Below are 27,030 nucleotides of genomic sequence, written 5' to 3'. Positions count from 1 at the left end.
TTGGTTTGCGTGATTGTTATTATTGTATTTATTATAAAAGTATATTATTGTTATTTTTGTTATATATATATACACATATATATAGTTATTTTCCCTTCCTCTTTTAGTGTATGGTTAGGTAAATGCGTTCCTCTCTCGATGATTGACAGCTGTACAGCCCTGCCTGCGTCGCTCGACCCGGTGTCCGCCATCTTGCCTCTCCCTGCCTGCCAGAAGCCGAGTGCGGAAGTGGAAACGGCACTGTGCGGGCTCAGGGTTCCGCCTGTGGACGCCTCGCCAGATCCTCCAGCCGAGATAGCCCCTCTATCCATCAGATTTAACCGCTTTAAGCAGCAGAGACCCGGGGAGAGATGGCTGGACGGTTACCGGCGTGTGTTGTCGACTGCGGCACGGGGTAAGCTGTTCAAACCGGACCGCGGTGCAGACAGGGGGGTTCGGGTGTCAGAAAGGCTGAGCACGGTTTGGGACTGTCAGTGTCAGCAGCAGCGGCAGCATCAACTGGGTGTGTGTCTGTCTGTGTTATGCAGACAGCTAGCCAGGGAGCTATGCTAACAAACAGCTAAATATGACTATTATTACTGTCCCTGTTTGCATCCCGACAGTCGGGTAATTTGAAGTCCTCTGCAGTGATCAGTAACGGTTCGTTTTATTGTTAGTTTCCTGTTTGTTAGCTTTGTTCATCATTAGCATGGATGAATAACTGAAGCAGTGTGTTTTCTTCCTGTTGAAGCGATTTAACTGCAAAAATTCAGCTGGTGTTTGCTGTTGCAAGACCGAAACCTGACGGAGGAAGGCTTCCCACACAGCTGCTTTCACTCATATTTAACTGGAGGGTAGTTATTGCCAGTATAATTAAACTTAATATATTAAATTATCAGATTTTCCACAGTGGTCTTTTCCCTGTGATGAAATAACCGTGACTTTAGCCAATGCAATTCATAAATCATTTTTGCTCGTTTGTCCGGATTTGCACATGCGCAGTTCTACTTCCTATTACAGCCGACACTTCCTCATTCACGCTTTTTAGTCCATATATGGTCCTTTCTCGGCATCCGAGCATGCTTTTTTGATTAAGTTCTCTGATTTCTATTCGTTGCAATGCTACCGGTTATTTTTCTAACCAATTAATTTTAATTGTGTTGACCTGATATTGACCTACTTTAACAGCAAATGCTGTTACGAAGGACAAACATAATAACATAGGGATAGATATTCTTTGGCTCCTCCCGCAGCTGTGTTTGTATTGATGAGTGTGTGCATACCTTCTTTCCTGCTTTTGGTGTAACATAGATTTTAACATCTGTTTTACAATGTTACAGTTTCATTTAGCAGACGCTTTTGTCCAAAGTGACTTACATCTGAGAGGTTTCTCTTTTTCTCTTGCTTTAACCCACATAGATGTTGTTTAATCATTTCCTATAAGTAATGATCACTTTAAGGAAGAAAATGCCTTTTTACCACCTTGGACACCAGCTGTGTTTGTATTGATTAATAATAATAATAATAATACATTTTATTTATATAGTGCTTTAAAAGGTACTCAAAGACACTTTACATGTTAAAACAAAATAGCATGTGTGCATACCTTCTTTCCTGCTTTTGGTGTTACATAGATTTTAACATCTGTTTTACAGTGTTACAACTTAATTTAGCAGATGCAATCTGCACAAATAACACTACTCAGCATGAAAGGTACTCTCAGTTAGTTTAAGGGTCTGGAAGTGCTTTGCATTGCTTGCATGTAGAGGCTTGAACTCCTCACTCCTCACATTGCATACCTCCCCATTCATCCCCCTCCTCCTCCTCCTCCTTCAGGCTGTTAACCAGTCTGCAGCCTCTGATCTGCACTTGGGCAGCAAAAGAAAGTGCAGCTAAGAATTGGGTTAGCCTGCGCTAGTTTGTACTTATCAAGCAGATGGCTTCTACTCTGGCTAAACCTTACAGTCAGAACACATATGTTCCAGTATCAATGACTGCAGGCTTTTTCTTATTTGCAGATACAACGCTTAGTCATAGTTTAGGCGGAGCGTTGGTTCATTATGATGAGGTGTTTTATGTGGAAACTTTGACATGCTATGGCTTCACAGTTCAGCCACAGAGTACCAGCTATCGGCAGATGTTGAAGGAGTTCAACAGCTGCCTCTGAGTCATGCAAATGATGTCCAAACAGTGACAACCTCACTTCCCTTTACACTTTATAAGCAGCCTACTGCTATTATTAGGGTGGATTGCTCAAGCAAATAAAGAACCAGAAAAGACAGGTTAGGTTTTCTTTTCTGCAAAACTAGCACCTTTAAATCAAGGCTGTAAAAGTTTTGTAAAATGATCAGGTGTTGTATGGAAGCACAGTCAAAGGGTTGGGTCAGAGGCATTATTCATCTTTCTTAAGCAAACTGTTAAATTGTTACACTGCCTCAGTAAGAATGGGTATGAATTTAATTCCTGGGTGAAGTAGAGCTGCAAAAAAGTGAAGATATTCTCTATAAAAGATATATCAACTTCCCAAAAGTGGTTTGCTGCAGTAGTTCAGCTCCAGTCCTGTGCGATGAAGCCCATCGTCAGACGTGCTGCGGCCTATTTTCAGCCTGTCGAGGCAGGTTGAGGTCGACAAGCTGGGACTGTTCTGTGGTATGAAGGTGTTCAGAGCGCTGCTGTTACATGTTGTTGCTGTCAGCCAGCGCTGCTGTTCATGTCATGAAGCAGCTGTTGTTTTTACTAAACACTAATCCATGCTTTCTGGGATTCAAGAGACAAATGCGAGATATTATATTGTGGTATTGTTGATGCTGCAGTCTTAGTTATTATACAGAATTAAAATGGAATGTAAAAGCAGTCAGACCATGGGACAGAAAAGATTGATGAAAGTGGTGCGACTGAAGAAAACAGTACATTTGTGTAGCATTAAAGGGATGTGGATGGCTTTTGAAATGAACCTATATTTTGTTCTTTAACTATTCGCATTATAAAATTTTATGTGGCTCTTATCTGAAGTGACCTTCCCTGTTCAGTCTCAGCTGACGGTTACCATCCGCCAACACCTAAACAGTTGGTACATCGTCATAGAAATAGTCCTCTCTGTGCATGTGTGTTCATGTGCTGAATTTCCAGTGATTAAAAAACACAGTAACACATTGCTTCTTGTATTTGAATAATAATAAACGTGCTTTTCTTTCGAACCAAACGTGTGTCAGCTTATAAACAGTAACAGAGGATACACAAAGTCACTAGTGGTAGAACTGCAGGGCAAACTTAGACCTTAAAAATCAAATTTGCTGCACATAGTTGTCCTGCCAACTGTTCCCCCAGATTTATACTGTACACGAGCTTCTATTGTGTGTTCCTATTGTTTTCTGTCTCTTGGCTCTACGTTCAAAACATCCAACACTGGCAGCTCTGTTGGTTTTTGAGTGTTCTGCTTGCTAGATGGGTGAAGTTGCCAGAATAGATTATATAACTCTATTCAGACACCACTGTATGTTTTCAGCTCCTGACAAACCAAAAAAAATCACTCAATCGAAGCCTGTCGGCGCCATCTTACCTTAGAAATACATCGATTTTTGTAGGGTTCCTCTCCTTACTGTAAAGGAGCATTAGTGTCGGACAGTGAGGGTAACAAACTGAGCCTATCATGTCAAAAAAATCGACTTTTAGTGGACACATTTTGATTGGGTTTATTTGTTTGCTCACAAGGATTACACTGCATCTATTACAGCCTCTGTCGTAACTGCTGGTGGCCGTCCATCATGCTGCACACTCATTATAAAGTGCTGCATATTCATGTTATATTTTTGCTTTCTTTCTGTTTTCATTCTGCACAAATATAAGTTGATACCTGATCAAACAGACAAGGTGTCATTTCCTGGACGAGAGGAAGACTTTTATAAGGGGAAGAGAAACATTTGATTGGTGTAAAGGATAGAGAATGTAGCTTTCATGGAGCTGTTATACAGATTAAATTGAAAAAGTTGGTACAATAAGCAGACACAGCTTTGGTCTATTTGACCCAAAGTTTGCCTCCTTACCACTCCTAGGTCCTCTCTTTGAAAGACTGCTGAGGTGGCCCTTCCAGCTCCTTTTTCATACAATTCAAAGAGCCACTATTATGACCAGGATGTGGCCTATTATGCCCACAGTGCTTTGGCAGTCATCAGCAGTGTCCTCTATCAGTCCCATGGGCCATGTGTGCAGGAAGTATGGGAGTCTTGTCTGGGCCAACCCTGGTCAGGACCACATCTGGTTAGCATGTGCCCCACAAAGCACTATTTGCACAGAGCAGAGACGGGGAGTTGGCTGTTTAGTCTAACGGCTATTTAGTCTGAAGTCTCTCTTAAAGGGGAATTATGGTGTTTCAAAACCCAAACCCCACTTTTATATATTTTGGGGGTTTAAATGACTCACATGCACAACAAAGTTTGGAAGTGCTGCTGTAGATAGCCTCAGCTGGTAGCTGCAATGTAATCTTTTACAGCAAATGGCCAGATCAAAGTATGTTCACGAAAAGTGCTCGTTCTCACCACTGACAGGATCACATTATCTATCTACTGTCTCACAATGGTGTGGAAAGAGCTCTTTTTTATCATAGATTAAAATCTGTCTTTTAACCAGATACAGCCTTTGCATCGCTCTCTTCAAAACAGTAATATTACCTCTTAAAACACAAAAGTTTCTGATCTACAACTGCACTGATTGGTGAGTGTATGTATTAGGGGGTTAACGTTCACAGGTATGGAAACTTCAATGACTGTAGTGATTGTTTTAGTTACGTCTCCTCTCGCCGTTCCTCCTCTACTCTGCTAACCTGGAACAGATCGGCTGCAGGAGCCGCATTAGTCAACAGAGCTGTCAATCATAATTTTGACAGCATCAAATAACGAATTAAAAGTCAATTGAACACTTTGACATAAATCAGCAGATAAGAACTAACTATAATGACAGAAACCATGTTTCAGAAAAATGTATTTGATGTGTATTTTAATTTTAAAGTTTTCCTCATGTCCATCTGTTAACATGGAGGAGGCGGGCTTTATGAGCTATACTGCAGCCGGTCAGCAGGGGGTGATAGAGAGGGTTTGGCTTCACCTTTAGGGAGCTGTCATCTTTTTATACAGTCTGTGATCCAAACTAAATCGATGGAAGCAGTGATGAGCAAAGTAAAAATTACTGTTTTGGTTTATGGAGTCTGGTGACTTAAAAAAGAATCTAAATTTAACAAAACGTTTTAAACCTATTAGACATTTAGGTCCCAACATATGTAAAATCATGGCCCAGTTTAACCTGTGACGTAAGTGTTGCAGTTAGAATAATTTTCAGGAACATCTTAGTTCATATTTTTATTCATAACACTTCCCTCTTTGCTTAAGCTTGCATCGAGAAGTAAAGAACACAGCAGTGTTGAGGTCATAGCTAACTGAGCATGGTGAGTTTATGCAGAAGTGATCTTTTTCCCTGCAGACAAATATGAATAGTATTCAGTGCTACATGAATGGCTCTTTTAATGGCCTCCCATTAGCAAACTCCAGAGCTGCTGCTGCTGCTTTTGGCACCTGACCAACCTGCCAACACACAGAGATAGCATTGATCAAAACGATAGCGTAGGAGATGGCAGCCAAAAACAACCTTTTATTAAAGTAATACAAACGCCGAGCCAGTGGTGTGGCAGGTTGGCCGGTTCTGTCCACAACATTCAGCCTCCATATAATGAAATGTGATTGTTTTTCTCTTGCAGTTACACCAAACTGGGATATGCAGGGAACACAGAGCCACAGTTCATCGTTCCATCATGTGAGTATTTCACCGTGCATTGGATTCCAGTCACACCAGCCAAGCAGGCCGGTGACCAGGGCAACAATCTATGGCATCCAGGGCCATGATCATCCTGATAAGAGGAAAATGCCCTGTTTAGATACCGTTATTCATTTGTCATCGCCTTTTAAAACAACAGTAATTAGCCTTCTTATTACTTGAGATTTCCCCTGTAACAGCTGCCGTTGCTCAAAAGAGAGTTTTTTTATATGAAGTGCAAAACGATTCTAAAAGGTTTAATAACTCTTGATAAGGCCGGGCAGTAGGGCAAAAAGTCCCTTTGATAATGATCATTTTCTCTATATTGACCTGACGTAAAACTTCTAATAGATGCTCATCCCAAATTACGCTGAGTCCCTTTTACTCGCTGGGTGTGGCTGCACGTTTGACAAATGAAATGCCGGTCTCAATTAAAAGCCTGTATACATTAATTGTTCATCTAGTTGTCTGTGCTGTCTTCACTTCAGTAGTTAAACTTTGCATGCCCTTAAACAGTCCATCAAATTACTTTCTTGATTTTAAAGGTGATTAATACAGGTGAAAAAAACTGAATTAAGCAGTATAACATTAAAAAGCAGTGTGTCTCTGGCATCCGTGACAGACTCGGGACGTCAGCAGGGGCTGCAGTCTGAGCTGTAGTTTAAAATGTAGGTTAGTTTTGAGGTTAGGATTCATCCAGTGCTCTTCAATCACAAGGTTTTTAAGCGGAGCCAAATTATCATCAGAGCTCTCCTCTCCAAGACCCCGTAACTATAACTGGTTAAAGCAGTTTAAAATCAGTGTGTCGGGTTGCTTTTTGAGTTTCCACTAACATGAGCTCAGCTAGTTTTCTTACTTAACTTCCCGACACTCTGATGACGGAAATCCTTAATTTGATTAAAAGATGTAGTTAAAAACGGGGGCTGCACATTGGTGCAGTGGTTAGCGCTGTCGCCTCACAGCTAGAAGGTTCCTTGTTGGAATCTCGGTTCGGATGAAGCGGGCCTTTCTGTGTGGAATTTGCATGTTCTCCCCGTGCATGTCTGGCTTCCCTCCGGGCACTCTGGCTTCCTCCCACAGACCAAAGACATGCTCGTGAGGTTCATTGGTGACTCTAAAATTGCCCGTAGGCGTCTGTCTCTCTGTGTCAGCCCTGTGATTGACTGGTGATCAATCCAGGTGTAACCCCGCCTCTCGCCCAATGACAGCTGGGATTGGCTCCAGCGCCCTGCGACCCTGAACAGGGTAAGCGGTGTAGATAACGGATGGATGGATGCATATAGTTAAAAACAACCAAGATCTGCAAAGTGACGTTGAGGTGACTCACACAGTAAAAAAGTTGTCAGCAAGAACGGCTTTACTTACTGGCTGGAAGGCTAAAGACCTGCAGACAGACTGGCTTTTGTTGCGTTTATTTCCACTCTGCGACAGGCTGTTAGGTCGATCGATATCGAGTACGTCTGAAGCTTCTCATTGTTATCAACATCACAGTCCCTGGTGGGATTGTTTTTGGTGCCTAGCCCTTATCCTCGATCATTTTCTTTACTAATAAATGTGCACATATTTGTAAGAGAGTTTATCCTCTCTGTTGCTCCCTATTGAGTTCTCCATTTTCTTGTCAGGTATCGCCATCAAAGAGTCAGCCAAGGTCGGAGACCAGGCCCAGCGGAGGATGATGAAGGGGGTGGATGATTTGGATTTCTACATCGGCGATGAAGCAGTAGACAAACCCTCATATTCCACTAAGGTTTGTGACCTTCACTGCTTAACACACCCACAGAAGTGACTGTCGAAGCAATTACCATGTTTGATATGCTTCAGTTTCTACCAGAACTGAGGTCTTCATCATGCTTGCATTCAGAGATTCCTGCCATGTTATTGCAGTGGTGGGCGACTGCTTTTCTTCATCTTAACAAGGAGGCACGAGACTTTCCCAAGGTCAAACACTGCGAGGGAATCTTCTCTGTAAACCTGTTTACCTGAAACATCTGTGCTGAACATTTAATGTGAATCAGCAATGACAGCGTGTACTTCCCCAACAATATAATAGTCTTCTTCAAGTTAGTGTTGGTGGTTCAGAGGTCAGAGAGGACTGCCTGCTGCCATTTAGAATCTTTAGGAACACCTCGGTGAGATGGACTCGCTGCATACGCAACTAGATGGTTTAAGAGAGACGAATATGAGTGTCTATAAAAGAACTCTTAATGTAGTAACGTTCTGAGGCTTTGCTGACATAGATGTATCGAGTGCAGTTTTCATATCAGATGCAATTTTCCCATCTTTGACTCCGGGCATATTAAGCACGGGATTATGCCCCGCACATTATCAGGAATTAATGGACGTCGGAGAGGCTCAGTCGACGGCTGCCTGCCCGTAGTCCATTAATTCCTGATTATAGAAAACTATCATGCATTATACAGTTTAGTGGTGTCTTGCCTTTAATGTACATTTTCTTTTTCGTCGTTGTTTCATTTTTTATTGAGTATCTTTTGAATAAAGACAGACAAAGAAAAGCTGTAAATGTGAGCCAACCTTCATATTGACACTAACCTTAATGTGCGTGTCCACACACTTTGATATTAACCCGTAACGAGGCTGCACTTACAGGAAATGGGAAGTGTTTTAAATTTGTTAGATATGACCTCAATGCATCAATTTGTTTCTTGTGGTTTGCAATAACAACCAGAACTGCCTGGTTACACCTGAGAGCTCGACAAATCCCTGGCAAATCATTACCATCCTGCCAGGTTCTTTTACACTTCTCATAGGAGGAGCACTAGAAAGGACTTGGCAACGTGGGACATTTCTTGCAACTTGGCTCATAGAGCTGTTGGGTTTAGCTGTGATCAAGCAAGAATGGCTGAAACAGCTTGACTAAAAATCATTGACAGTTTGTTTAACAACAATACCAGCTAGCTATCGAGCCATGAACCAAATCCGGAATATAAATTGCACTGGAATATAATATGCAGTCTGTTTTGGGGGGTATTAAAAATTATTTATTTATAAAAATGTGTATGCAATTTTACAATTTTAATTTATTTTCATTTAAAACGCACACAAATTACAGGCTACCATCTGTTTTTTAACATGCGAGTTTGCAATCCTGCCAGGAAACTGCAAAAACAAACTTTTAACTAACTTTACCTTTCAGAACATGAGAGTTGCTGTTCTTCCTGTGCCCCAATTGGTCCGTTGTTTTGTTTTAGAACTACTAATTCTAAACACCAAAGTCACACACAAAAACACAAACAAATCCCCCTTTCCCACCAAGAGTAGCACGTTGACGCAGGTTTTTCAGACCCGGGAGGACCCGCTTATAGATGCTGATTGTCTCTTTTCCCATTGCCAGTGAAGTATACTCCCTTCGGTCTCTTTCCTGCTGCGTCACCGTCTGACGTCACAAACGTGCCCGAAACAGGGTTAGTAAACAGTGAAGATGTCACAGTGGTTAGGTCTTTATTGTGTCTATGACTCGTTCAGTCTGTTTATCAAACTCGGCGCAGACACATTTTGAACGATGTTCGAGCGCTGCTCGGATGGAGACGGGAGGAACTTGTAGGGGCGGAGATTAGCGTTTCAATGCAGGTTTTGTGTTCCCATCAATCGGAGCCAAGGCGATAATTACCCGGGTCTACTGCAGAGTCATTTGACCCGGGTCTGAATGCCGATTGTAACCTTTCCCATTCAGCAAAAAAGCCCGGTGTTAGCGGGTTTTTTGACCAGTGGGAAACGGCTTTAGTTTTCCTCCCTTAAAACAGCGTGGAAAACACAAAACAGCACAGTGGCATATTGTAAATAGGAGATGTTGTAGCGGCTCGGACCCGGAAACGGTTTATGCGGAGATGTGACGTCACCATTTAACAACCGGATAGCGCCATCATCATTTTATACTGGTATATTGGTCACACCGGTATAAAGGACGCAGGCCACTTTTAAGATGAAAGTGCCTCTTGAACACCAAATTTTACGGCAGTTGTCCCCAAATCTTTATCAGGACTTTCCTAATCAAGCAGCTCTTCTACAAACAGTGTAGGACCATATTCCTGTATTTTAAAGCAGTGATATCATAAAGCAACCACTTTTTTCCCTGCTGTATCTCACCACATGCTTTGATCTAATTACCTGAACCCTTTGTGCCAACAGTGGCCGATCCGTCATGGGATTGTGGAGGACTGGGACCTGATGGAGCGCTTCATGGAGCAGATCATCTTCAAGTACCTGAGGGCTGAGCCTGAGGACCACTACTTCCTCCTGGTACGACGGGGCTTTACAAATATCATCAGTCCAAAAACGCTTCCTCTGCTTTTGCCCCTGAGTGTTGTATTAACATTTTGGCTCACGGGAGAAGAGCGAGTAAAGCTACATATTATACTTGAAATGGTGAATCAAGACCAAACTTGCACTTCCCTATGTAACCTGAATTTGTGTGTTTGTGTGTGTGTGGTATCTATTCTCTGTTCGCAGACCGAGCCTCCTCTGAACACACCAGAGAACCGAGAGTACACAGCCGAGATCATGTTTGAGTCCTTCAATGTACCAGGGCTGTACATCGCCGTGCAGGTGAGATAATCTGTGTTACTTAGCTTGTTAAGGACAAGGAAACAATCTTGATACCTTCAGATAGTCTGTCATCTGATTAATTAATGTGTTACAGAATCACTGCAGCCAATTTTATGCAAACATACAGTAGGCTCATTATCAGTGTGTCATCTCTCTGTATGTGTGTGTGTGTTTCAGGCTGTGCTGGCTCTAGCAGCCTCCTGGACGTCCAGACAGGTGGGAGAGAGGACGCTGACAGGCACAGTCATCGACAGCGGAGACGGTGTCACCCACGTCATCCCTGTGGTGAGTTTCCTGATCGACAGGCACACACTCAACCGAAAGACACAGCTCCCACACACCAATACACACTTCCTAATCTTTGAAGAATCAATTTTCAGGTTTATAGCCCTTCAGAAAGTTTGGCTAAAGAGTTGTTTCCCCTTTTCAACCGGCCTACTTGCACAGTAACAGGATAGCGCTGATGTTTAAAAGTAGGCCGCAGTGTTGTTTCAGAGGCTGGAAGGACTTACTCAGTTTTAGGAAATGTGCTTGCAGAATATATTTAGAGGCTGGATGACTGAATCAGCATGTCAGTAGCTGCTGCTGAGTATGTGCTAAAGCAAGCCAAACACAACAGCATGGGGACATGGAGGAGGCCCTGCGGTACAGACCTGATGGAAAAACATCAAGCTTTAACAACTGTGTTGCACATTACTTCACTGACTGTCTCTGTATTTGTTCTTGTGTCTCTCCCAGGCTGAAGGTTATGTAATCGGCAGTTGTATAAAGCACATTCCCATCGCAGGACGAGACATCACCTACTTCACCCAGCAGCTCCTGAGGGAGAGGGAGGTGGGCATCCCACCGGAGCAGTCGCTGGAGACGGCAAAGGCAGTCAAGGTTGGTCTATCAGACACTTCACTGGTGCTGCATGGAGTTATTTCATGTTATCATCAGTGGGATACAACACATAGGCTTCTAGTTTCACAGCAGTTAAACAGATGATAGTGTCAGTGGCGTTGTTTTTTCCCCTCTGGCACAACACCATGTTGGCTATCACTGTTCTCATGTGGGTGTGTCTGAATATTCTGCTCATTCTTCCCTGTTGTTTTGACCCTTCAAAATGTAGTTGAGTAGCTACAAAGGAACTTAGATTAGTATATGATACGATGAATTAAAGCTATAGGTGCATAAAACAACAAATAGAGAAATATCCTAAGTTCATCTTGAAGATCTGTTTCCTTCTCTTTGGCGGCACCTCAGGTGATAAATGGTAATTACAGGAGCACACTTCCCGGATATCCAGACAGTGCTGCATGTGTGACGTCCACGGTTGGCTCCGGTTGTAACTCTTGATTTTCCTGGCTGACGGTCGCTTTCCTTTTCAGACTGTTTGCTTCATCTGAGCGTCGAGTTTGTTTCTTCTTCTTTGGATTTTCACTTCTTGTTGAAGTTGTATCTGTAGTCATCCATCTTTTCTTTGTTTGTTCAGCCATAGTAGATTACTGTTTACTCGCAACACTTGCAGAGAGCGGAAAAGCAGCCGCTTAGCTCCGCCCACCCTCTCTGGCAGACCAACCACTGCTGGCTGATGGAAAACGCGTCACTAACTGGGCTTCGCTTGTGATTTTTTTCTGTGAAAGTCGCCACAGACACCCAGTCTGTAATACTGCAGATGCAAAGCAGTGGGTTACTTTAATAAGGGAATGTTTCAAAGATTTTATTGAGGGTAGAAATTTCATAAAAGAATGTAAAATAAGCTCATCGTAAAGTTTCACTACCAGATATATTTTCAGTAGGAAATCTGGTATTTTAAAACTTGGGCCCTATTATTCTTTTTTACATGTTTTGGGGTCTTTATGTCTAATAATGGGTCCACAAAGTTTTGCAATAACCCCAGTACATTTCCTTTCTAATGGCTGCATCGTTGTCCTCGCTGGCGAATGTGCCTGATCAAAGAATATCCTCTGAAAGTTCTTGTTTTTGCCTCTCACAGGCTCAGATTGTCATTCAGAGTGTCTGACAACATCACACAAAGGACCCTACAGAGAGACAACAAAACAAGGAGAGTAGTGGATGTACTTTGATCATGCAGATTTCCCCCAAAGATTACTTTGCAGCCATTACAGCCCATTTTGCTGTCTGTGGACTGACCCCAGAACAGACCCCATACTGAGGCTGCTTTCACATCTACAGTCCGTTTGTTTGATGCGAATCATAGACCGAATTGTTGCGATGTGCGAGGAACCTGCTCTCTGATTGGTCAGAATTTCCATGTGGGAAAACTCCCTGAAGTAAACAGAGAGCGAGCGCACACTCCTCAATCACACTCAACACGATCGAAGACTTTAATGTTTTTAACCGACATTGTTCCACAGACCGATCAGTTCCATTCTCCTGTCTTTGACAAGCATTTGTGAAAGTGTTTGGTCAGCCCATATTTCTATACCTCGTTGCTCCCCCACGTCTGTCCTATTCTAATCTTGCTGCATGGCTGTCTGTGCAAGCTGGTGTTGCTGATAAATTAAATTGTAAATTATCACGAACAAATTGATATTAGAGCTTGTTATTTCTTTGGACATTAAGTTGGACTTAATTAAATAAGCTGCTTAATAAAAACACCAAAGTTGGAACATGATTTTTCTTCTTGAGGACACCAGGTGGCACTGTCGGTCTGCTGGCTTCATGCAGCTGGTGTCCTTCGAAAACCCAGCTGCTTTTGTTTGTTTAGTTTCTTATAATTACAGTTTCTCAAACTGAGATCAACCCACGCCGGAGGATTTTATTTTCAGGTCACGAGAGAAGCACAGGCTGATGATAAACAAGAGAAATACGTCAAGCTTTGTGTCTTCAAATTATTATTCTAATTTTTCCGGTGACAAACACACGACTTCACGTTAATGTCTTATTTAAATGTCTTATTGTTGCTCCGTCTGTCAGTCACCACAGCTTATTGATTCACCTCTATTCTCCACAGTCCCCCATGTTTATTAAACAGCCTGTTATCCCGGACTCTGTTCTCCATGTCAGGGACTGTTCTTCATCACCCCGCGACAAGCAAACAAGAAATAATGTGAATTCTAATAAAGAGCATTAGTGCTGAGGGTGTGTGTGCATGTTGACACGCGTGTCTGCTAATGTTAATTCCACTGCCTGCAGTGTGGAGCACATTCCCTGCAAATCAAGCTAATGACATCTCCTCTGCTTCCTGTTGTGTCCTGCGCATTTATTTTCACTGGTCATGAGCAAAATCAATGACACACCATACTTTCAAATTGGATGTGTTTTCATTACTCAATAGCAGTAGAATCACCAGCAAGATAGAACACTCCTTGCACTCATTATAATCGTTGCATTACAACACAATAACAACACAGTGACACAAATAGAAGAGGGCATTTGTAGGTTGATTTTGCTGCTTGATTTACATCGACTGAAGATGGAGAAATGCATGCTGAGTCGGGGGTAGAAACACAACGCCACGATGCCAGGATAGCTTTTAAATGGACGTTTGCACTATTCAGAAATATGAAAACTTAAAGGAAAACTGTTACATTTACGTGTAGTTAGGGTCTAAGAAATGATCCAAATACTTGAGTATCCCGATGCGATGTTTTGTAACACTATATCAATTTGGATTTGGCCTTTTCAACTAACGAAAACAAAACAAAACTCAGGAGCAGGTCTCGCCAAAGTTTCCTTTGGCGAGACCTGGTGACAACTTTCACCTTCCTGGTGCCCACGCATCCTATCTTACCTGCCCATATTTACACACCAACTGGTATAAACCACCGATTGTATCAAAATAAAAGCCTAAATAAATAATCAAACATATTAATACTACAAATAGTATCAATTAAAAGTTTTTTATTCAGAATTTATGTATATTGAGGTAATAATTTACTAGACTGGATATCTGGGAAGTGATTGCTTTTTTTGCAGAGCATGCAAAAGCATGCATGTGTGACGTCCACGGTTGGCTCCGGTTGTAACTCTTGATTTTCCTGGCTGACGGTCGCTTTCCTTTTCAGACCGTTTGCTTCATCTGGGCGTCGAGTTTGTTTCTTCTTCTTTGGATTTTCACTTCTTGTTGAAGTTGTATCTGTAGTCATCCATCTTTTCTTTGTTTGTTCAGCCATAGTAGATTACTGTTTACTCGCAACACTTGCAGAGAGCGGAAAAGCAGCCACTTAGCTCCGCCTACCCTCTCTGGCAGACCAACCACTGCTGGCTGATGGGAAATGCGTCACTAACTGGGCGCTGCTTTTTTCTGCGAAAGTCACCACAGACAGCCAGTCTGTAAGACTGCAAAAAGGCTTTCATCAGTGGGCCATAGGCTCAATCACCACTCATTCGATGATAGATACAGACGTAACAGACATTTATTACTTTAAGTTTCTCTTCCAGATACTGAAAATTTTCAGTAGATGCCTGTCTGCAAGCACTACTAACATGCAGTCAACTATACTAAACAGATTCTTTTGTGCTTTACTGATGTTTATTATACAGGTTGATGTATAGCCTTTCTCCTTCTGTCCCCATCAGGAGCGGTTCAGCTACGTGTGCCCCGATCTAGTCAAAGAGTTCAACAAGTACGACACGGACGGCTCCAAATGGATCAAGCAGTACACCGGCATCAACGCCATCAGCAAGAAGGAGTTCACCATCGACGTGGGGTACGAGCGTTTCCTGGGGCCCGAGATCTTCTTCCACCCAGAGGTTGGTCAATGAGGTGTTCAATCAGAGCTGGGAACACTCATTTAAAATCATTGATTCCTACTCAGACGAGACAGACCATAACAACCACCTGATTGTCTTACCATCAAATGCTACTAAATATAGAGAATAGCAGTCGATAGGTGACCTGCAATCATGCCACAACACACACATGCATGTAACTGTAATCTGTGCTGTTGTGTAATATTCTTCTGTGTTTCCTTTTCAATCAGTTTGCTAACCCGGACTTCACCCAGCCGATCTCTGAGGTTGTGGACGAGGTGATCCAGAACTGCCCCATTGATGTCAGGCGTCCTCTCTATAAGGTGAGCTCTCTGTTAACGTTTCTGTGACGATGAGAAGGTGTGGGTGAGACTGATACGTCACTGTGTTTATCGAGGCGTGTTTCCTGTTGCACTTCCAGCAGACTGTTCGACTGTTTACACAGACTGTCTGGCCGTTATCCAGCTGCAGGTCACAGGTGTTAAGTGCTTTTTACTCTACCGCTCTCTAATCCCCATCACCTTCTCTTCCGCAGAACATTGTTCTGTCAGGAGGCTCCACCATGTTCAGGGACTTTGGGCGGCGTCTGCAGAGAGACTTAAAGAGGACGGTTGATGCCCGGCTGAAGATGAGTGAGGAGCTGAGTGGAGGCAAACTCAAGGTGAGAGAAAACATTGATTTGTACGCAGCAACGATCAATTTCGCTCGACAAAACACAATTACTGTGTGCGGAGTGAAAGTGAGAAGAAATGCCTTTAAAGATCGTCCGTTACCACTGCAATTATTGTTGATGCAGCTGTGCATTGAATGTGGATGAGTTTATTCCAACAAAGTATGAAAGTAATGGAAGCTTAAAATGTAAAATTGAAAAGCTTCACCTTGAGAAGAATAAAGTTAGTCCCTCCTGCCTCTAAGCTGTGAACGCTGAACCTGTGATTCATCCTGATGAGGTGTTAATAAAGCCAGCCTGAGCTGAGGCATCTGTCCGTGCACCTCAGGCGGGGAGGAGGCAGGAGTAGAGTATAGCTAATCAGAGTCCAGAACATAGATAGAAAACATGCCGTATTACACACGATATTTGAGCAGATTTTGTCTGCAACTACTGGAACAAAACATCATAGACACACGGTGGGGACTGAAGTCAGACGTAAACCTGGAAATGATCAGAACGTTTGAGGACTCAAATTAAAACACAAGAAGTAATGATGTAAAATGAATTAAAGAATCAGGCTTCAAGCCAACATGTCATTGGCTGCCTTATCTCCTTTGTACCAAGATCTAAGAGTTGTATCCCACTTTGAATTTGCTAAATGAAGAATTTAATCAGCAGAAGAGCTGTCAAAAAAAGGCTGCATTAAAGTGATCTTGGAGGAAGAAGAGAAGACAAAACTCGTGGGGAGAGCCAGGGAACATGACTGCTTGTCTGATACTTCTGGACCCCACTGTAGATAATGTCATGTTTTAAAGCATGAAATGCTCTACTTGAATGCCTGATTCAAACCCTGGTTCGGACCAAGTGGGCCTTTCTGTGTGGAGTTTGCATGCTCTGCAATCTGCATAGGCCCCGCCCACTATACCCATTTCCAACAGTCAAACAAAACAAAACACGTCTTTTTCATTGTCTAGTTGCAACTTGTTGAAACTTAGCAGCTTGAAATGTAGTAATTAGTAAAGGTAACGTTAACGTTAGCAGTCAGTAGTGAGTTTGCAAACATTACGATGACGGTTACAGCTGGCTCACACATCGCTAAAGTGGTTGCCATAGGTTACACATAATGATATGCATAGTGTCACCCCATCCATTAACAGGATTGGCTCCTTAGGTTTGTGACGTCTCAAACCTGCCAATCTGAAAACGTTCAGCCTGTCCTTGGTACACTGCAGTTTAACAGCAGACAGGCCCAGCCATGGAGATGATGCTGATGTTGTCCCTGATATGTCTTGTAGCACATGAAGGACACCACATGGAGATGTTTACAAGGCTAAACGCATCTCACTGGTCTTTAAAGTTTTAAAAATACAATTTTCATGCTCCTTCCGTTTTATCCCTGTTTACACGTGGCTTTAACAGGCACCCTGGGTGATCAGCTCTGCATACAGGTGTTAATGCCACACTCTTATAGCAGTGTGTACTTCCTGTTTGTCACTGAAAACAGACCCGAGTCTGCAGTGTTGTTACACTTCACTGATAAACCAAACAACTGCAGAGAACATTAGACTTTATGATCAGAGACAGTTTTTATATCACTTTGAAATTTCTACTTCTGCATATTTACACTCTCTCTCTTTATCTTTATCATCAACTGATGGCTTTTATAATGAAGATGATGTACATGTTTATTTGCATATAGAGTGGGGAAGTGAGGCACAGCACCTTTCAGACACGAGGCACAAAGCTTTACAGGGGCAGAAATACATTGAAACAAAATGCATTAAGAACACATTAAAGTTGCATTTAAAAACAATGAAAACAAAAAGCAAAAGTAAGCTAAAACAAAGTTAGAAATAAAGAAGTTTTGTATGCTGACAGCACAAGCAGACCTCATATATTCAGGACGCTTGTTCACAGGTGGGGAGCATACCTGTGGGGTCATCCTAACATAGGAGGTGTAAATCAGAGATGTATTTAAGCCCAAGACGATTGAGTCCTTTGCAGACAAATAATACTGTTATTAATTCTTCTCTCTGTTCTCCCTCCTCAGCCCAAACCAATCGATGTCCAGGTTATCACTCATCACATGCAGAGATATGCAGTGTGGTTTGGTGGATCAATGTTAGCATCAACTGTAAGTATTACCAACCTGCACTCACACTTTTCTATCAACATATACACGGTTTATATTATGACAGGAGGATGATTCCTACCTTTAGATTCACCTGCAATATGACTTTAATCTTATATGACGATTGAAGACATGCACTTATGTTCAATCTTAATTTGTTGTCCTGCTAAGTGGAAGTGAATGCTGTGGGTGGTGACATTTCATTCCCCCCCTTGATGGAGTTTTTGTTTGAAGGAAGCTGATCATTTTACCAGCAGGAAATGTTACTTAGCACAAAAGGCTAATTAAGGCAAACGCTTGATTGACCTTTTTTAATTCTCTGCACAAATTAATTGCATTTTTCAGGGGCTAAATCTGCAAAACAAATTTGGTACACGCATCTGAAGTGGCTAAAAATATGATTCTATGTGTGGTGTGTATGCATCTTGAAAAGTTGCTCCATAGCGCCCCCTTGGGAATTTTTACAGAGGAGCCCCCTGGAGTTTGATTTCATGTAGAAATTTGAAACAAATACGTCAAGACCTAAAAACAATCAAGAAAAGAGCAAAATATATATAATCGAGGCAGCGGGAGACGAGCCACTCCCTTCAAGGTAAAATGACTGTTTTTGTCAATGGAGTCTGGTGGTTTGGTTCGATTGAACGAACTGGGCTTCAACTTACACGAGATTTGGCCCACAAGATTATGGGAAAAGGCATATTATATAGCAACATACGGAAAATACACTCGTGGCCAAAGCCGACGCTAACAGAGAGTAATAAACATACACATCAGTGCAAAACTAACTCGCATATTCATGGACGCACACACGATAAAAAGAGTCCGTCGGTGATCACAGCTGTTTCCGTAGTAGCTGCAGTAAACAAGTCCGGGCATGTCTCCCTCACTGCCGTGTTTTGGGGGGGATGCGCTGAGTCGTGCTGCGTTTAAGAGCGCTCAGAAATGTGAGGGATCAGACACGTTTTTTTTACACACATATTTAATGATCGATCTTGGGATTTATTAATCGATATTGGGTCATTCAAATGAGAATCGATTCGAATCGGAAAAAATCGATTTTTTAAACCCAGCCCTAATCACCAGATCGGCACCAAACCAAAAGCAGCATCATGATGTGAGGAGACGAGGGAAACAAAAGCTTGCCGTCTCTCAGTCCTCTGCTCTGTCCCATAAACAACTTAATTTCACTGTATCTGCAAATACACTGATATTACCTGATGAGGAAGAGCGCTGCTGTGCATCCCTGCGTGAGTAAGAAACAGAGACTCGCGCGTTGTGAACTCGTGCGCCCTTTAAAAAGTAGAGACAGACTGCGTCAGGTGAAAAATGTACACTAATTTTATAGCTATGCCTTCAAATGCCCATCCCTAATATTTCAATGTTGGTGTGTTTTATTTACAGTTCTTATTTTCACACTCATTTTAATCTTCTTCCTCCACAGCCTGAGTTCTACCAGGTTTGCCACACCAAAAAGGACTACGAAGAGATCGGGCCGAGCATCTGTCGCCACAACCCCGTCTTCGGAGTCATGTCTTAACTTTGGAGCTCCCGAAGTCTGACAGCTGTGGGTGGGTGGGGGGCTTTGGTAAAGGGTTGGGGGAGGCGGAGAGGTTAGACTGTGTAAAGGACAGACAGACAGGCAGGCTCAGGAGGTGGAGGACGGTGGTGCTTCTGTGCTTTCTGATTCCTTGTTCAGCTTATGGATGTGTGAGTCAAGAAGCGATCCAGGGTTTAATGAGACAAAAAAACGCCAGACCAAACAGAGCGGCTGAAAATTTATCGTGAATGTTCCTTTTTTTTTCTGTTCTTTCTTTTCAAAATGAGGGAAAACGGTTTGTAAGCCAAAATATTTTAGGAACATTTCTGGATCTGCTGAGAAACATGCAGTTATTAATGATGATAAATATGATGATGATGGAGACGGTGTTAGTGGATGATGACAAAAACATTTATCGTACTTTCCTGACACCAGAACATATTATTTTTGTTTAAAAAAGCCCAGGCAGGAGATCATTGACAGGTTACGAACATATTAATGCCTCTTTATTTCTGCTTTATTTTTCCCAGCTTAAATGCACACGTCTGTGTATCACAGTAAGAGCTTGTTTATATTTCATACAAAAGTTTTTATATGTAAAACTTGGGAAATCAGGGGAGAGACTGTTTTAACCCACAATGCAGCTTTGATACGCAGTATTTTCTCCAGTTTTAGTAGATGTTCCTCTATTATTCCCCCCCATGTGTCATAGCTGTCTGCCCTTTAATTCTTCCTACAGGACATTTAATTCACATCTGCTTTCACAATGTCAGGATTCCACCTCTGTGACGCAGGGAAAGGAAAGAGAGCAGACGTACTGAGGTTATAAAGATGAAATAAGACTGTCAGACCAGTATCGTTAGACTAGAAGTTTTTTTATTATTAAATACCAAATTATTAAAAGAATGGGATTTGTGTATTTAATGCCTTGCAACATTCCAATAAAGGCTGAAATTTGTTTCTAAGTGCTGGAGTCTTTGTCTTAACTTCTTACATCATTTCTGCTTAAAGGAGCAACTCGCTTGATAGAAGCAATAATATTTGAAATTGGCGCCATAGCTGTGGAGGAAGTTGTACAAACAGCTCGTGGTTTCGCCCATTCCACATTCCTACAACACCCAGCATGCATTGCGCCCCTCCCTCTGAAAGGAACGGCCCAGCGAGAGACACTGGAGTGAAATACTACAGTTTCACTGCAGACAATGGGTCAGGTGGATCGTCTTAAAAATCTTCTACAGTCTACATTTCAAACCTGACGTTTTTGAACGAGACGTAACATCGGAGGCGGGTGTCCTAGATTGAGGAAGAGTAGTTTAGCAAGCTGCCTGGTCATCAGAGGGAGGTTTTCCAGGGCCCATTGTAGAAGCGGATTGCGTCCTCCAAAGACAGTCCTATTATGGGGAGCTAATGCCATTATGGTCGAAAACAAATGCCATTTCACTTTCATTTTCAGGTTGAAAACGTCGAACTAGCCCTTTAATTGCTGATGACTTTTATTTTAACATCCACAGTTCAGTTGATCAGTTATGATGTAAAAACATGTACAAGTGACTCTGAACAATACACTGTGTGTAAAAAGTGGAAGTTGCCTCCTGGTTTCAAATGAATAGTAAATGCACAAGTGCCTGAAGGCTGCATTGTTTCTCATGGCCACCAGGGGGCACCTCCTCTGGTTACAAAAAGAAGTCAGGTTGTCCACCAGAAAATTACTCTACATTTTACCTCAGTTATATTTTTTCTAATGACTTTATGATATCAATTGATAATTTAAAGTTTTAATCGACATATTTTGATTTATTATTTTATATTTGTCCCAATTAGAGTCAACTATAGAGGATGAAGCAGGGAATGCTTCTCGTACATGGCTGCCTTTTGACTGAATATCAGGGCAGAGGTGTAGCAATGTGTATCCAACATCTCTTCCACATATGGTCACTTCTGGCTCTTTCTACTCTTTAGAGACTTCTCTCTTTTTTGGTTAAGGTTTATTAATAAACAAAACTTGTCTGTTAGCAGGGCTGGAGCAAAGATTTTAGAGAAATTGAGGTCATGAGTTCAGACAATGCAACAAGACATTTCTGACTGTACACCAATTCCTTTATTATTTTTATGTTCAGTTATATTTCCTGTAAATTTCATCTCTCTACTATGAGATCTGAAGTACTTCGGACATCTTATTTATACGTTTTTATGCTTTGTTTTTAATTTTTAAATATTGACTCCCCGACTACATTCAAAAGGCAGTACCTGTTGTGAACACTAGGTGTCACTATCACCAGAAAAGATGTGCTGGCTTGGTCGTTGGACAGTTCTCTAAGGATACTTTTCAGAGAGATCAATATTGTCTTTGTTTTTAGGGCAGTGTGTGTTTGTTTCTGCAGGAGTCATGGTCATATCTTAATATTTCGCAGGATTCAAAAACTTTTATCCGATACTTCCTGCTGCCTTTAGGAAAGAGAAAAAATAACTTTGTAGGCCGGACTCAGGTTTTCTGGAGTCTTCCGTCCTTGACAGTGACCTTCCTCCTGCGCCCTCAACTTAAGTCTGCTGGTCAGGAGAGCCCTCTTGCATTGCAGAGTGGAGGCAGGCTGAGTGCTTGAAGAGAATGAGCTGCCACCATCACAGCTGTCTGCACACCAGATAGCGAGGGCGATGATGAAAGGGCCTGCTGAAGAGCTCTTACTGCTGGAGTCCTCTGGGGGACTCTGACCCCGGCTGCCTCCTTCCTGCCCGGACTGGAGCTCAGAGAGGTGAGACTGATGGAGGAAGGAGTGTTCCTCAAGAGCAGCTACTCTGCTGTGTGTGACTCCACAATGTCTCAGTACATAAGTGAGTAATATGGCAGATATGGAAACATTACTGTCATTATCTTCAAGCTTGTTCTATGACAGTAAAATGGTGAAATTACACTGATCACTCAAGATGTCTGCGATTCTCGCCAACATGTTTTACAGCCGGTCCCATCAGAAAAGTCGACCAGGTACAAAACCTCTTCAGATTTTATCACTGAAACTTTATTTATGGCAATATTTACAAGCTACAACCCCGTTAAACATAAAGTACTCACATGAGGACATTGGGACTTTATCAATGGTAACAAGCCTCAACACCACTAATCAGGAAGAGTTTGTCTGATACATCGGGACTTTTGGACATTGGGTTATTATATTATCGTGAGTGCAAAATGAAGGCGAACAATATGTGACAACTCCAAGACGAGTGGTGTTGACTTGGCTGGAGCATTCGGATGCTGATGCACTGCAATGATCTCGCTCAGCTGGCTCTTGTATCGCCAAGACAACACAGAGGGTGGTACACCAAGAAAGCGCGTCATGCAGTTCCTCCCTCCCTGAAGACTGACTAGCCCCTTTTACACGGCCAGTTCAAGGCGGGATTATTACGCCTCTGTTATGTTTTGTCTTCTATGTAAAACGCACTGAGACTGAATGGTGAGGTGAGCCGTCTGAGGTAGCAATGGGCCTATTTTCACTTAAATGTGAATTAATCAATCAGAACTAAAAGCTGCTTTTAAGATTCTTATTAATACGGACTGTTCCTGAAACCTGCTCAAACTGTTGGACAAACAAGCATCATGAGAAACACGCTTTAAATTACAATAAGCCATTATGTCCCATATTGTTTAACCTGTGGGTCTAAGGTTACAGTATTTTATAGAGATGTTTCGGTCATGAACGATTCGTTCAAAAAGAACTGAATGATCCGTTCACTTCCATGCATTGACTCGTTCCTGCCGTTCATTAAATTCTCTCTCGCTTCATGTTACTTCCAACTGACTCCGCTCCGCTCGCAGCTTCCTGATCGCTTCCTTCTGTCCTTTAGAAAACCAGACTGATTGATGTTAGCACACGCCAACAGCCTTTTGGAGGACGGCTGTATTCATCAAATGACCATGTCATTGGTCAAGAGAACTACAGAACATATCACTTGACTGAATGTCTCTCTCTCTCACTCACTGAACCAGAATGGTCCTCGTGAACGATACGACCCGATTAGGAACGAAAGTGGGGCGGAAGTATTTCAGGCGTGCACACAAAGCCACTTCACAGACGCTTCAACCGCTGACAACTAAACTAAACTATGTTTCTTTATTAAGACATTATAACGTCAGAAGGTTTTGGACAAGTTGGGCCAAGTGTTATATGGTGATGATTGGATCATGATGGATATGTCTGTGGGGAGAAGAGTCTATTCAAGAGAAGAGCTTCTTTCATTGAAACTGAGCAAATCTAGAGGATACCACCCTCTTCCAGCTGAGATGATGAGGTGTTTTCATGGTTGCTGTGCTGCTGCGAAGGTGAAGGCTTGGAGGTGGAGATGTAGGCCCTCTCTGCCATCAGTCATCGACTCTCTGCCCAACAAAGGTGATGAGCTGGAGATGTTGGTGAAGACTCAGAAAGTAGACCTCAACTGCTGAAGTTCTCCATGAAATGGTTGCCAGGATACAGACTAAACATCCTGCAGGACGGAGCGATAAAGAAGATCCTTTGTACCCGCAGCCGTCAGACTTTTTAATTCTTCAGTAAATGGTAGACGAGATTCCAGACAAGTGAATTTCCCTTTGTCTAAAGTTATTGTTATTGTTATTTTAGGAGAAGACCAGTGAATGCACTGAGAGCCGTCATCGCTGATAAACGAGTGAGAGTGAGGAAGGAGTGAGTGAGTAGTTTCTTTGTCGTTACGGGTAAACAGGAAATGAACAACTCGGTGAACGAGTCTCATGAACTGATCGTGCAGCTGAACGAGATCTGAAGATCCGGATCACTGCAAAGAGCCATAACTGCCATCTCGAGTATTTTATCCTCATCATTTGAACCATCAAGTCATGCTCATTTTAAATATTAGGAATATTTTTCATTTGAATATTTTCTATAATTAAAAATAAGTAAAATTAAAAAAAATAAAATGTAGTTACTCATATATCTTATTTTTATATTTCCACATGTATTATTTAACCTATCTATCTACTATACAGATTATGTGTTATATTTGTGTATGATTTTGGTGACGTACTGAGGCCGTACATTTGTCCTCTTCTGATGTCAGAAAAAGGTGTTTGACGCCACCATCCCCTCAGCATCACAGATGTGTTACTAAAGTCTAGTTTTTAACCTTCTCATCTCTTCTGTATGAATGACAAATGAAGTCGAAGCCTCATCTTAATGGAGGTGTGGACTCGCCTCTGTGCAGATCATCACTTCTTACTGAAAGTCAAAGAAAACAGCAACACAGCGGACGGAAATCTGCATTTAAATAGTGTAATCCTCCTGACAGGAAGTCAATTTGAAAGAAAGAAGCTGCTGCAGCGACCAGTGTTGTTGTGTGACATTGTTTTTAAGCAGAACAAGGACAAATCTGACGTCTCACTTTTTGTTTACAACTAAGTGGTAGCAAATTATTCTTGCGTGTAGGAATTTACTAGCTGTGCGTGGGAAAACTTTTTTTAAAGGTGCAAGGTGAAGATTTTCTTCCACATCACAGCGAGGTGGTTTCTACATCTAACATCCCTTTTCTTTCTTTTCATGCGTGCAGTTCCTCTTTTGTCCAACAGATGTCACTCTCTCAGCGTCTCTGGAATTTACTTCTTTTGTGATCCAATTTTTATTTGTTTCCAACATTAGAAAAACAAATACCTGAATTAAAGGAAATAGCAGAAAACAAAATATACGTATAAGAGAAGAGAAAGCAACCCCCAGAATTTGTCTTGTTGTATGATTTCTTTACATTTCAACATGCAACGCGATGTAAAAGGCTCTCACATGGGTCAAAAAGCTGCATGCTAAGAAGAGAGAAAAATCCATGGGGTGTCATCGTCGGTCTTCATATTCTCCCCTTTCTTGCAGCAGTGGAGGTGAAAGGTCTCAGGAGTAGGAGGACTTAATTTCCAGAGCAGCGCTGTGGATAAAATGATGTGCGGGCTCCATCCAGAGAGACTGCAGGGAGGTTAAATAGTGATATGTCACAGCAGGCAGATCGATTTGACGGGGCACTTCCTTTTTGGAGCCTGAATCGCCGCAGCTTTCGCTCCACACAGACACAGATGACCGGATTCATTTGAGGGCTAATGACACATATAATCATCAGTCATATGTTTTGATCTTAGGTAAAAAGCCGGAAATCGCTTGAGTTAGTGCTAATCACAGGATGGATGCTGACATACTGACTGCTGGCTGGTGTGATGTCAGGACACACATGAAGCTGACTGACTGAAAAAACAACGTTCCTTTCCATATCCTGCAACTGATGTGATTAATTTTTCTTATTTTCTACATGATTGAAACAGTCCTGCCCTTTAATTTTACCTCACTGACATTAAGTTAAATAAATTATATTCATTACCTGTTAAGCAAAACCAAGGTCAGCGAGCTGAGCAGCGAAAACAGCCAAAGCTGCTTTCAGCCTGTTAGCAAATGTCGACATAATTTGCCTGTTGTTCAGTGGAAAACAAGAGCAGCCGAGGTGTGACAGCAAGTGACAAACTTTAAAGGTTAATTATGTTGAAAAAAGGCCACAACACCAAGTTTAACTGCAGTGCTTCAGCATCTTGCATGACTACACGTGGAGCTAATCTATTGATGCTACAAACAGAGACAATAAAAACAGAAAGGGATTTTTTCACCTACATTTTCAATAATTAAACCTTTAAAATAGCTTACAAAATTACACTATGGTAACACTTTATATAAGGTAAGCATATGCAACATTAAAAAGCATGATGGGATGAGTTATTAAAATGCACTTGATACTTCTTATTGATGGTGAGTAAGGACGTGTTTGCGCATTAATTATGATCCCAGCGCATTAAGTGATGTGGTACCAACACCTTATAAGGCAAACACTCCTCATACACCGCCAGTTTAAGGCGGGATTATTACGCTGTTACGTCTCATCTTCTATGTGAAACCAATGACTGTATATACAGATGGACGATGCATCTCCATCTGTTCTCACTGTATGAAAGTGATGCCAAAATAGCCCCTGTGATAGGCGCTGCCATTTGGAGCCAGAGTCTGTGCAGTAGAGATCGGCGGGTGGCACCACCGTAGCCACTCCCGCTAACCAACTCACACACTTAACTTACCGAAAAAACTGCAAGCTTCCCGCACGTCGGCGTGTTTAACAGCAGAACAGCTTCTTGTGTTGATCGAGGTTAACGTTCACAGGTATGGAAACTTCAATGACTGTAGTGATTGTTTTAGCCTCCTGTCACCGCTCCTCCTCCACTCTGCTAATCCAGAACAGATCGGCTGCAGGAGCCCGATTTGTCAACAGAGCTGTCAATCATCATCCGCATCAAATAACTAATTAAAAATAAACTTGTCAGAAAAATGAACACTTGGACATAAATCAGCATGATAAGAACTAACTATAATGACAGAAACCATGTTTGAGAAAAATGTATTTGACGTGTATTTTGATTTTATAGTTTGACTCATGTCCCATCTGTTAACATGGAGGAGGCGGGCTTTATGAGCTGTACTGCAGCCAGTCAGCAGGGGGCGATAGAGAGGGCTTGGCTTCACTTTCAGGGAGCTGTCATGTCATCTATCTTTTCATACAGTCTGTGTGTAAATCGCACAGAAGCCGAATGGTGGGGAGAGGTCGTTCTGCCTTCTAGCTGACATCGGAGGCAGTAACAGAGATGAA

The 27,030-nt window shown here is 42.1% G+C and overlaps 1 protein-coding gene across 1 annotated transcript; it reads left to right on the top strand.

Annotated features, from left to right (window-relative positions):
* Positions 1-212: 212 nt before the first annotated feature.
* Positions 213-20,330, top strand: LOC138592301 (actin-related protein 3-like). The gene is made up of 12 exons (XM_069663053.1): positions 213-394; positions 5,726-5,781; positions 7,404-7,528; positions 9,928-10,038; positions 10,249-10,344; positions 10,522-10,629; positions 11,083-11,226; positions 14,872-15,045; positions 15,276-15,368; positions 15,581-15,706; positions 17,748-17,831; positions 19,270-20,330. The coding sequence occupies exons 1-12, from the start codon at positions 351-353 to the stop codon at positions 19,363-19,365; spliced, it is 1,257 nt and encodes a 418-aa protein (XP_069519154.1). The 5' UTR covers positions 213-350; the 3' UTR covers positions 19,366-20,330.
* The last annotated feature ends 6,700 nt before the right edge of the window (positions 20,331-27,030 follow it).

Source organism: Semicossyphus pulcher, unplaced genomic scaffold (assembly GCF_022749685.1).
Source record: "Semicossyphus pulcher isolate SPU_LCO1_2020_fin unplaced genomic scaffold, fSemPul1.0.p SCAF_15, whole genome shotgun sequence".
NCBI lineage: Eukaryota > Metazoa > Chordata > Actinopteri > Labriformes > Labridae > Semicossyphus > Semicossyphus pulcher.
This window is presented reverse-complemented; position numbering and strand designations above follow the sequence as displayed.